The sequence below is a fragment of the Paramormyrops kingsleyae genome, chromosome 21 (genome assembly GCF_048594095.1).
Source record: "Paramormyrops kingsleyae isolate MSU_618 chromosome 21, PKINGS_0.4, whole genome shotgun sequence".
Classification (NCBI taxonomy): Eukaryota; Metazoa; Chordata; class Actinopteri; order Osteoglossiformes; family Mormyridae; genus Paramormyrops; species Paramormyrops kingsleyae.
In genome coordinates, this window is record NC_132817.1 from 17,169,110 (window position 1) to 17,181,249 (window position 12,140).

Below are 12,140 nucleotides of genomic sequence, written 5' to 3' on the forward strand. Positions count from 1 at the left end.
TAAAAGAAATTAATAAAGTATTTATTATAATAATATTTATTATAAAGTAATTATTGTCAATGAACTGGAGCCACATATTATGGCACAGTAATGTAGAGAACCAGACTCCACTTGTGCATCGCTCAGTGGTTTGCCTCAACTGTGCAAGATGAAAATCGTAGTTATTTTTTTTCTCTCAAATACAAGCTTAATTGGAAGCAAGACTACGGAAATATTTGTACCGTGGCTACTGCTACAGGTTTACCCGCTGTGTTTTCAGATGAGTGAGGTTGGAATAACAGAAAACGTGAAGGGTGACAGCAGAAAGTTCGAGGTCTGGTGCAATGGAAGAGAGGAAGTGTACATCATCCAGGTAAGGTTAGTCAGAGTGTCTCAGCAGCAGTCACACACTCACAAACTTGTGCCTAAAATAATCGTGCTGTTGTGCCTAAAATAAGCATGCATTATGAGAGCCAACTTCATTTAAAATGTGTTCATATTTCTGTGTTTGAATGTCAGATATATATATATATATATATATATATATATATATATATATATATATATATATGTTTTTTATTGATTTAGTGCAGGGGTGCCCAACTCCAGTCCTGGGGGGCCAGAGCCCTGTGTAGCTTAGTTCTTTCCCTGTTCCACCATAAATGATTCACCACTTCTGTCAGCTTCTGCAAAAGAAGCCGTATGCCCACTGGTATGGTCACTGGCACTGGTTTCTTGGCACTACGTGAGGTTAATTTCACTGTACGGCCCTAATGTGGTCTCCTTAGGTGGTTACACTTCAGGTGTTAAATATTCAGAGTGAATTATTGGAGTCGCGTTTGTGAAGATGAAAATATTTTTTTCTCATGGTTTGAATACCTTCATTATCCTTTTTTTCTGTAACTGGTAACTGTTTAGTTAATAATAATCTGGCTTTGAAGGACAGAATATTATAGGTAATAGGAAACTTAGGAGTTTGGGGATAGCTCTGTTTGTATGCAGTTCCTATATTTGACCACCGTGTGGCATAGTTTGCCTTGAGAAAGTGGGCGTCAGGGTGGCAGCAGCCTGTCGCCTTGGGCAGTGGCAAAATGGTAAATGAGTCTCCTGCTCTGCTTTTAGGCCCCTTCCACAGACATGAAGAACATGTGGGTGTCGGAGATGAGGAAGGTATTGACAGAACAACTGGAGGCCTGTAGAGGTGGGTCTCGTCTTCATCCTGCCAGACGTACTCTCCCCTAAAAGAGGGTCTTCCCCAGGAGCCTTTTACCGATAAAGGGCTTCTCTTTGCACTTTGAAAATCTGCGTCTTGACACGTTAGTCAGCATCACTGCACGCTCTACATTCCGTTCATCTGAAGTCACTTTCCTGTGATTCCCCCATGGATTATCTTACTGCTGCACTGCAATATTACCTGTGCTGCTGTCAGGTCCGCTGGTGCAAATCAGCCGCCGTTTACCAATTACTCCTCTTTCTAGATCACATGTTGAGCTTTCCTCAGAATCGTTAAGGAAGCGCGTCACAGATTACACTTCTTGTTGTCCCTTTAGTAGAAGCAGCAGAAACATTCGTGCACTGTGACTAATTCCTGGTTGACGGATTTAAAAGATGGCTTTCATTTTGTGGGACCTGTCCCGAGTCGCAGATGAATAATTCAGATAGCTGCTCTGCGTCTATCAGGCCAATTTACTCCGTCAGTGTCGCTCTCTTAAGAACGGTTCATTTTTTTGTAATTTAATATTCTTTGATAAGGCCTCCCACTTTTCACGGTTCCCCCTCAGCTCCTGAGAAGAAGCTCACTTTGTGTTATTGATCAAGACTCTGTGTTTGCTTATTTTTTCCCTTTTGTTGGGTTTGTACATCTGCAAAGTGCATTATTACTTTCCAACTTTCTATCTCTAATTAGTAGGCTTGTTTTGTTCCATTCTGTGTATGTGTATGTATGTGTGTGTGTGTGTGTGTGTGTGTGTGTGTGTGGATTAGGTTTATGTTACATTGTGGGGACCAAATGTCCCCCACATGTCATGTTGGGATTAGAGTTTTCCCCATATAAATGAATGGAGAGTCCCCACAAAGATATAATTACAAACCTGTGTGTGTTCTTTCTTTACTACTTTATCCATCTTGATATTTAAACTGTACTGGCAAGAGAAGTCAGGGGTACAATATGCTAGCCTCTGTTTTTCTCGCTGTGTATGTGGAGCTTACATGTTCTCCTTATGTCATGCAGGCCAATTGATGTCTTTGAGTTACCCATAAAGTATGTTTGTCTGTGTCTGCACTTCAGTGGGCTAGTATCCCGTCTATGGTCCACTCCTGCTGCACTGCAGTGGGCTAACATCCCGTCTAAGGTCTACTCCTGCTGCACTGCAGTGGGCTAGCATCCCATCTATGGTCCACTCCTGCTGCACTGCAGTGGGCTAGCATCCCGCCTATGATCCACTCCTGCTGCACTGCAGTGGGCTAACATCCTGTCTATGGTCCACTCCTGCTGCACTGCAGTGGGCTAGCATCCCGTCTAAGGTCTACTCCTGCTGCACTGCAGTGGGCTAGTATCCCGTCTATGGTCCACTCCTGCTGCACTGCAGTGGACTAACATCCCGTCTAAGGTCTACTCCTGCTGCACTGCAGTGGGCTAGCATCCCATCTATGGTCCACTCCTGCTGCACTGCAGTGGGCTAGCATCCTGCCTATGATCCACTCTTGCTGCACTGCAGTGGGCTAACATCCCGTCTATGGTCCACTCCTGCTGCACTGCAGTGGGCTAGCATCCCATCTAAGGTCTACTCCTGCTGCACTGCAGTGGACTAACATCCCGTCTATGGTCCACTCCTGCTGCATTGCAGTGGGCTAGCATCCCGTCTATGGTCCACTCCTGCTGCACTGCAGTGGGCTAGCATCCCGTCTAAGGTCTACTCCTGCTGCACTGCAGTGGGCTAACATCCCGTCTATGGTCCACTCCTGCTGCACTGCAGTGGGCTAGCATCCCGTCTAAGGTCTACTCCTGCTGCACTGCAGTGGGCTAACATCCCGTCTATGGTCTACTCCTGCTGCACTGCAGTGGGCTAACATCCCGTCTATGGTCTACTCCTACCTTGTGCCTTGTACTTCCTAGCCTGGGCTCCAGGCACCTACTTTCCAGTAATAGTTGGTATATGGATGGATCTATATAACAGGGTTTAAAGGTAGTGTTGAAATAGTTATTCAAAGGTATATGGGTACCACGTTACAATTAGAATACCCTCACAAAAGGTTTTGAATGGTTTATAATCAGGTTATTAATTAGTTTCTAACACTTTCTAAATCTTTAATAGACAATTGTGAACAAGTTATTGCACAGTTTTCTTTTTATTAATAAGTTAGAACCATCCATCCGTATCAAAAGGGAACTTTATTGTAAAATGGTACATGTTCTGAAAGATTGATTGTTTAGGCCGTCTTGTTTAAGGGAGTGTTTGTGTTATTTATTAAAATTTAATATTAATTCTCAGCACACACCGACATACAGGATAATGTCAGGGTTAGTCCAGGTGAACATGTATTTAAAACAGATATCTTTTACTCTTTGTTTTTCTTAATTTTGAGTTACTGGTTCAAGTCAGGTTCACTGACATGAGGCATATCAGTGTCATAGCCAGTGTGCGGATTCCCAGACGCAAAAGGCGTTCCTACGATCTGTCGGGTATTCGCATGCTAGATGTGTCCTCAGACACAAAGGCGTTCCAGTGGTCTGTCGGGTATTCGCATGCTAGATGTGTCCTCAGACACAAAGGCGTTCCAGTGGTCTGTCGGGTATTCGCATGCTAGATGTGTCCTCAGACACAAAGGCGTTCCAGTGGTCTGTCGGGTATTCGCATGCTAGATGTGTCCTCAGACACAAAGGCGTTCCAGTGGTCTGTCGGGTATTCGCATGCTAGATGTGTCCTCAGACACAAAGGCGTTCCAGTGGTCTGTCGGGTATTCGCATGCTAGATGTGTCCTCAGACACAAAGGCGTTCCAGTGGTCTGTCGGGTATTCGCATGCTAGATGTGTCCTCAGACACAAAGGCGTTCCAGTGGTCTGTCGGGTATTCACACTCTAGGTGAGTCCTCTCCCCATCAGCCTGTTATCTCATAGTAACGGGATCTTTTGTTCAATCTGCAGAGGCCAGACAGCTGCACCAAAGAGTGACCGACCACATATACCCCCCACTGCTGAATGTGTCCATTGTGAGGTACAGTGTCCCCCTCCTGCCAAAAGGGGGTGTTGGGTCCTTTTTAAGTGACAGGTCACCCGTTCTTCCTGTCAGTGGAGGGTGGGATACTGATACAGCGAGGTGTGCTGGCTGAACCCATCCTCATCCTCTTTTTCCTGACCCCTTAGCAGAGCCACGAGGAAGGTGGCCCCGCGGAAGCTGGTGCCCTCTAGGTCCGAACCCGGAGGCTGTGGGAGGGGCTGCGGTCCAGGGGGCGAATGGCAGCTCGGCGAGCCACCACGCCGGCGACACACGCACACAGGTGGGCAGAGCCACCGATGGCCCATCGGCACCTTTACCATCCAGTCTGCCTTGGTTTGTTGTCACTGCTCATTCGCAGTGTGGTTCGTTGGTCTGGCACAGTGGTTCGGTGGGTAGGACTCTGTGCGTGAGAATTTTCCTGCTTTATCTGCATGTGCTTCGCCTTCCTGTGAGTTCTGCCACCCAAGAAAACCATGATTTTAGCTGAACTGATCTCTCTGTACTTCCCATAATGTGCGATCCTGTCCCCAGCTTGTCACCTGTGTGTTCTTTGATAAGCTCAGGCAGACCGCTGGATGGATGGATGGATGGATGGATGGATGGTTTTTGGTGAAATCAGGGTCAAACACCATCTACACTTGTGTCAAGTCACCTTTATTAAGTATGATTCTAGCACATTACCTGTGTTCCTTCTCTCATGGTAAACTGCTAAAATAAAATTTCCACTATGCCATACCTTTACTTTGAACTTTAGAATTATGAGCAGCTTCAAACAAATCTTTCTCATCATGCAGTGTGAAACCGCTCTGTCTGCAAGTTAAAAGTTCACTCACCTCGCTGCTTTAGCAGGAACGAGAGGAGTTCTGTGTTTCGGTTTTCGTTTTCTGGCAGCACCGCGAGGTTAGTCGTGGGCCAGCAGACTAACCCAACCTCTGTTCTCCGTTTACAGTTCGTTGTTTATTGTGATAATTGGAATTTTATATATGATGTTACTGTACTTGCACCTTAATCTGTACTTCTTACCTATGTTTTGTGTTAACTTGTGTTTCACAGAAGGACGTGCAGAGTAAGACTTTCCATTGTATAGTGGAACTGACAGTTTACTTTGCACATGACAAATAAACCCTTCAATCGTGAAGCTAACTGCCATACATTTACAGGACAGAATTCTAGTTATCTTTGATCTTCTCCAGGGGTGTCGTGAGAACCAAATTTGTAGGACAAAAAATACACATATGCACTGTCCTGTCTTAATGCAAGACTGCAAGTTTAGTAACATGTTATTCACAGTCAATGTACTGGTTGTGTGAAAAAATAATTTATAAGTTTACATTTTTACAAAATATTGGGTAGGCACGTGCCTTCCTAAATTGATTGGCACAATCAATGTTTTAGAAGTTACCCATTCGAAGTTTAATACAGACATCTCGCCTCCCCCGGACGTCCTGGCAGTTTCCCGCGAATTGACAGCAGTGAATGATGGACAATGTCCTGGAAATCTGTCCACAGAAAATTAAAAATGATCTACTGCAGGAATGTTACTTAGACAACTTTGATTGGCTGACACTTTTAATAGCCAGCATCACCACCCCCCATTTCTCCCTCATCCACCTCCCTTAAATCAGTATGCCTAAGGTGGGATGTCTGTTAATGGTACACTATATGCTTAATACTCTCTCTCTTGCTCTCGCTCTCCCCCTGTTGGTAGTGTTTGGAACAGCAGTGTGAGGTGTCCCAAACCGGTGCTAAAATGAAACCCATCCTCTCTCTGTTCCTGTGTCACTTTTTGCATGCTATATCTTCCCTGGTCATTTCCAAAATAAAATAAAATAAAAAACAACAGACTGGAAATGGCATGGGGTAATTCCTAAATTATCTTTTGTTTGCTGCTAACGAAAAATTGATTTTATGGCTCTGAAGTGGTTTCGCTTTATTACTTTGATTCATGGGCACCTCTTACTGTCTGATAGCGCGGTGTTAATAGGAATATCGGCCTGTTTAGCTTCGTGTTTATTGAATATTCTGTACATCTCTATTACTGACATGCGAGTGTGTTTGCGAGACTCCTGGCAAATGATCGCACTGGGATGTGTTTGCAATTACTGGTCTGCGGAGGTGACTTCGGACGTGATCTTCAGCTGTCGAAGCTCTTGATCTTGTTAGCGAATGTCCCATCGATCTTTCCGCTGCGCCCACGACCTCCTGTCAGGATCCGCTGGTCCACTCCCCCCACCTTGCTCCAATCCACCTGACGCGCTGTTCAGACAGTCCAGCTGGAACGATGGCATAGACACACACAGCCCCCCTAGCCTGCTGGGGCCAATGGGCCGCCAACGAATTTGTTAAAAAGTAAATAATGAAAGCATAGGTTTGGGCGGTGTCTAATTTTCATGCCATCATACCTTTCAGACATTACACTACCATATACGGTATTTTCAAAAGAAACACTATTCTGGTATTTTGAAATGTTGGCGATAAAATTGGCGAAACTGGGGGGGGGGAGGGTGCCTCAAAACTTATCGTGCTTTTCTTTCACTGGTACAGAGGTCTGAAATGATCTCTCTGAGCCTTGTGCCCTTTTTGATCAAAACGTTGGTCTTAGTGTGACGTACGATGACCAAGCACTGACACGGATCCGGACGGCCTGTTGCTTGGCACCCACGCCCTCTGTGGGTGACACGGATCCGGAAGGCCTGTCGTGTGGCACCCACGCCCTCTCTGTGGGTGACACGGATCCGGACGGCCTGTCGCGTGGCACCCACGCCCTCTCTGTGGGTGACACGGATCCGGACGGCCTGTCGCGTGGCACCCACGCCCTCTCTGTGGGTGACACGGATCCGGACGGCCTGTCGCGTGGCACCCACGCCCTCTCTGTGGGTGACACGGATCCGGACGGCCTGTCGCTTGGCACCCACGCCCTCTCTGTGGGTGACACGGATCCGGAAGGCCTGTCGCGTGGCACCCACGCCCTCTCTGTGGGTGACACGGATCCGGACGGCCTGTCGCTTGGCACCTACGCCCTCTCTGTGGGTGACACGGATCCGGACGGCCTGTCGCTTGGCACCCACGCCCTCTGTGGGTGACACGGATCCGGACGGCCTGTCGCTTGGCACCCACGCCCTCTGTGGGTGACACGGATACACCTTATCTCATGTCTTCAGTGTTTTCTGTAGTCCACACACACAAAATAGGAGCAAGATTCAAGCCCTAATGCTGGAGGTATGATGGAACAGCGTCACTCACGGAGCTGCCATGCCGCCCTGGGTATGGTGACTGTCCCAGCCTTTTTTACTTCACAGATCCTGTCTAAGGAGGACAATAGCACACGGCTCCTTTAAGATCTCCTTCCAGCAATTTCCTTGGGTTCCCAAAAGAATGTTTAATCCAAAGTTTTTAAAATTTTGTTAATCACTTCATTTTCATTGAGATGTTTATCCATCACTGTAATGGGATAATTTTATTTAAGCAGTTTGGTTTAAACTTCATGCTTGAGGGTTGACAGTATTGGCTTTCCTGGGACTCAAGGAAATTTTGGTTATGAGTGCAGGACTTTAATCACTATGCCACCTGCTGGTCCACTGCAAGCACTCAAAGTAGATATTATCATTATTACCCCCAAAGTGCACAAAAGCGGTTTGAACTGGTTGTCAGAGCCAACTGGGGGGTGTATTCCGGGCTTTTCTACATTCACAGAATTAATGAAGCACATAAAATATTCCAAAAAAAAAATATCAAAATTAAAAAAACGAAAAGTGGTGACAGCACGTGAAACGTGAAAGAATGTCATCGGTAATGATGAATTGTAAATTCCGATAAGTTGACATTTGGAATGTGGGTGACATTTACGTGGGGCTTGCAAAAGGACGTTGTTTTTGGAATGCTGATGATGATTTAAATTGAGAGAAAATAATTCTTTGTCTTCCCTCACAAACCGTTACCGAAGGGTGTTTTTAGTTAGATTTGTAATTGCATTGTAGGTAATAAAGCAAACTTGTCTTTCTGATAACCGCATGGATTTAATAGATTTTTTGCACTCAATTCTTTGCAGAGTCTGCTATGTGTGTTGCTTCCTCATCCGTTTAAGATTTAAAGGTACAACATGATAGCCCACATGACTAAGTGGTGTCCAGGGTGTACGTTATCTCTGCTCTCTGGTGATATTTCATACTCTGCATTGATGCTACGTATCGAACGTATCTATAGCGATAGTCTTTCTCTAAAGAAGAAGATTTACTGGATGCGTAATGCATAGCAATTGAAATAGAAAAAAGCCATGAATGATATTACGAATTATAATATACAACAGGTATAATTTGTTATGCATAGTTCGTTGGTGGGTGGGATTATCTTGCTTTGTCAGTCACTGGCAGGTTAAACGCAGTGACATCTAATAAACTGACCACTGGAAAGCAGATTAGTCTAGTTTTTTCTTTACATTAGTCATTTTCCTGGCAGTTACTCTATATTCTGCTTGAAATCAAACGTGGCGACGGTGCCTCCTTACGTGTAATCGCTTTGTTCCGTCGAAGGCACACTCTCGGACCTCCTAAACTCTGACAGAGTACCGTGGGCCTGTCTCTTTCCAGAACAGGACCACAAGAACCTGCGTTCGTTGGATATGGAGGACTTGGAGATCATCCGATCGAGCACTGAGGAGCTCTCGAACACCTCTGAGGAGGAGACTGTTAGCAAATACGTAAGTAAGGGGGACCATTCCCCAGGCAGAGCCTCCATGACCTGGAAACAGGCTGCTGCCTTAAGGATCACACTCCATAGGCGATCTGTGTTTACACATTGCATATATCAAGTGAATTGTATGTCACCATTAACTTGTCTCGTCTCTTGTATATACAGCTTGGGAAAAAATTCGTATGACCACAGTATGATTTTTGTTTCACTCATTTCTCAGTTTCTAAGTGTGCGTCTGTGAATATTAAATTTTTTTGAGAACTGCATCCTTTTTCTTCCCCGTTTCTCGTTAATGAAGGGCTTCTTCCTTGCTTTGTGGGACTTCAGTCCTGCTTCTGGCAGCCTGATATGAACTGTCCTAGCAGTGCACTTCATACTACTTAATGTTTCCCGTTCCTTTTGGTGTCATCATCCGATTCATGAGAAACTGTCAGATAGGTTAACAGTCATCTCTGCCATTAGAAAGTTGCTTCTGCCCTCTACCTGGCTGGTTTCTGGTCGTTCCCAGTGTCTCCTGCTTCACCTTATTGTTGTGCTGCTGTCTTAGAAATTTTGAACCTGGAAGCAACCTGCTGCTCAGTGTAGCCTCTGCCAGCAGAACCAGGATTAAACCAGGATTTAAAGATTTTTTTATATAGGGTGGTCTCGTAATTTTTTTTCAGAGCTACATGTGAGCCAGAGACAAATTCCCTGTGTGTGTGTGTGTGTGTGTGTGTGAGTGTGAACATCCTTGGCCAATAAACATGATTCTGATTAAAGGACAGAAAGAGGAGTAAAAGACAGGTGTCTGCTCTTCCTCTGGTGTTTCAGCTCACGCTCAGTTATGATCTGTGCCGATCACAAACCAGTTGCACTGATTTCATTTTATCGATGGAGCCTGGAGAATCAAATGGGGTTGTTTACCGTGAAATATGATTCGACGCTGCTCTCTCTCTCTCTCTCTCTCTCTCTCTCTCTCTCCAATCAGGAGGATTGTTTTCGGGTCCAGATGATGTACGAGAACGCGGTGGCAGCCCAGTACCTGACTGTCGGGCCGGGGGATGTGGTGCAGTTCCTGGAGGAGGCAGCCAGTGGGCAGTGGTGAGTCTCAGACACTAAGTGCCCATCAGGTGTAGGAGAGAAGACGACAGGCCCAGTTTTAAGCTCAGCATTTGGACTGTATGTACTAAACTCTCTGTGCATGACTGATCTCTTATTTGTCTATATTTCCCAATCCGGTCTTCGGGGACCCACAGTCAGTCCATGTTTTTGCTCCCTCCCTGGTCCCGGTAAAAACGTGGACCAAACGTGGATCAGATGAATTGGTGCCACTGAATTACCCATATTGTATGACAGTGTGTGTGTCGTATGACGGACCAGCGCTCCATCCTGGGTGTCCCTGCCTTGTGATTTAGGCTGCCTGGGTAGGCTGCTGGTTCTCCTTCAGCCTGTACTGGATAATATGTAATAAGATACACATATAGGGCCGGTTTCCCGAACAAGGATTAAGACTAGTCTTGGACTAAATTGCCATTTCAATGGAGATTCACCATCGTAACTCAAAGCTAGTCTAGGCTTAGGCTTAATCCTTGACTGGGAAACTGGCCAATAAAGTTAAAAAAAAGAGTGCTCTCATAAGAGTTAATACTTACTGGGTAATTGGCTTATTTGTACATCCAAATACTGTAATTTTGCAGTGTCCATGTTATTAATAGCAATACTGAAACACCATCCTACTAAACCACATCCTATTTTGTGATTTGTGTCAGAACTGATCTTTCTTCCTAGTGCGCACATCTAACAAGAACGAAAACACTCCACTCCATGTAATATGTCTGTGAAGCAGTCTGCCTCAGCTGTCACATGACATTGATTGCGAAGCTAATACTCAATTACATTAATGCATCCGATACGGCTGAGTTTCATTATCTCATGCGTATTTGGACTGTATAACCGTTTTAGAATGGCTTTCATCTTCGGGGTGCGTTCTCAGATGAAGCCGTAGTAAAACCAGCCAGAAAGTAATCAGGAGCAGGGAGGGCAATGAAATGCATGCTGAAGGAGTGAGTCTCTTGTTACCCATAATTCCATTTTCAGGAAGCGAGTGAGTCTGTAGCGTTACCTAACCGCGATCCGTTGTTGATTCATCTTTACATTCCAGCTGCATCCTAAACTTATATATGTGTTATTACCTCACTGATAAGGTGCAGTGTGCAGTGTGCAGTGTGCAGTACACCAAAACTTTTATATTGCTTTTATTCTGCAGGGCTCCAAGTAGTCCTACAAACGCATGTAAGATTTACACTCAGTGGCCACTTTATTAGGCACACCCATGAATTAACTCACCTACTTGTTAAAGTGCTTCTGAAGACAAAAGAGGGTGCTTTCCTATCTGATGTACTCCACTGCGTGTTAGTTGTATGCAGCTGACTTTAGGACCGACGAGGATGATTCCCTGTCACAAGAAGACTGGATGCTATCATTGATACTTGGAAAATGTACAAGCCTTTCCACTCAGTCCTATAAAGGAAAGCAAGGTCAAATATTATGTCAATGCCTGAAAATATGCACATTGCAGCTGAAGTGAATATTTTTCTCATGTTTTAGGCTAGTCAAGAACCTTGTTACTCAGAAGACGGGTCTGGTTCCGCCCAGAATCCTGGGAGGCTTTCACGAATACAGTGACATTGGTATTTTCTCACTAATACTCTGTAACTGTTCGGCAGACTCAAGATAATGTATCCATAGCAGGGAAGAGGCTACAAACGCTGTTATTTCCCCCCCAAAGCATGTATTTTCTGCTATTTAGCATGCCTTAGGACTGTTCGCTATCTGCTGTTTTTGTTTTGTTTTTTTTTGTTTTGTTTTGTTTTGTTTTGCTTATATTGGTGGCTGCACTCCAGGAAGTTTTGTGACAGCAGAATGAAAATCTCCACAGTCACTACTCTCGGGGGGCTTGTGTTATCATGTAGGCTGGGGGGGGGGGCTAGCAAAGCCTCAGACAGGGATATATTAAATGCAAAGCTGAAGTGCTTTGGTGCTCTCTGACGTCTGCTTGTGCATGCGGCGTCTCTGTAGCGTTCCGCTGGCCTCCAGTTTGTTCAGTATGCGTTTGTTCTACCTCTGCGCAAATGCTGTGCTTGTCAGTTACAAATGGGCCTTTTGTCGCGTTCGCCCGCAGCTTGGTCTTTGTTTGGGTCCTTTGGCAGTGCCAGTCTGACTGTCCTTCTGCTGATCTGGCTCTGGCTCGCACAGCACCCGCCGCTGCCCCCCCTG

The 12,140-nt window shown here is 45.4% G+C and overlaps 1 protein-coding gene across 8 annotated transcripts in view; it reads left to right on the top strand.

Annotated features, from left to right (window-relative positions):
* Positions 1–12,140, top strand: part of LOC111854661 (guanine nucleotide exchange factor DBS) — a 49,902-nt gene that overhangs the window by 36,840 nt on the left and 922 nt on the right. For 5 of the 8 annotated variants that reach the window (XM_023832870.2, XM_023832871.2, XM_023832876.2 and 2 more), the window contains 7 exons: positions 260–352; positions 1,102–1,180; positions 4,124–4,193; positions 4,343–4,476; positions 8,783–8,892; positions 9,853–9,965; positions 11,472–11,554. In XM_023832870.2, the coding sequence (XP_023688638.2) occupies positions 260–352; positions 1,102–1,180; positions 4,124–4,193; positions 4,343–4,476; positions 8,783–8,892; positions 9,853–9,965; positions 11,472–11,554 (682 nt within the window). Of the gene's footprint in view, positions 1–259; positions 353–1,101; positions 1,181–4,123; positions 4,194–4,342; positions 4,477–8,782; positions 8,893–9,852; positions 9,966–11,471; positions 11,555–12,140 lie in introns of those variants that run through there. The other 3 variants (XM_072704001.1, XM_072704003.1, XM_072704002.1) reach the window with 3 other exon arrangements.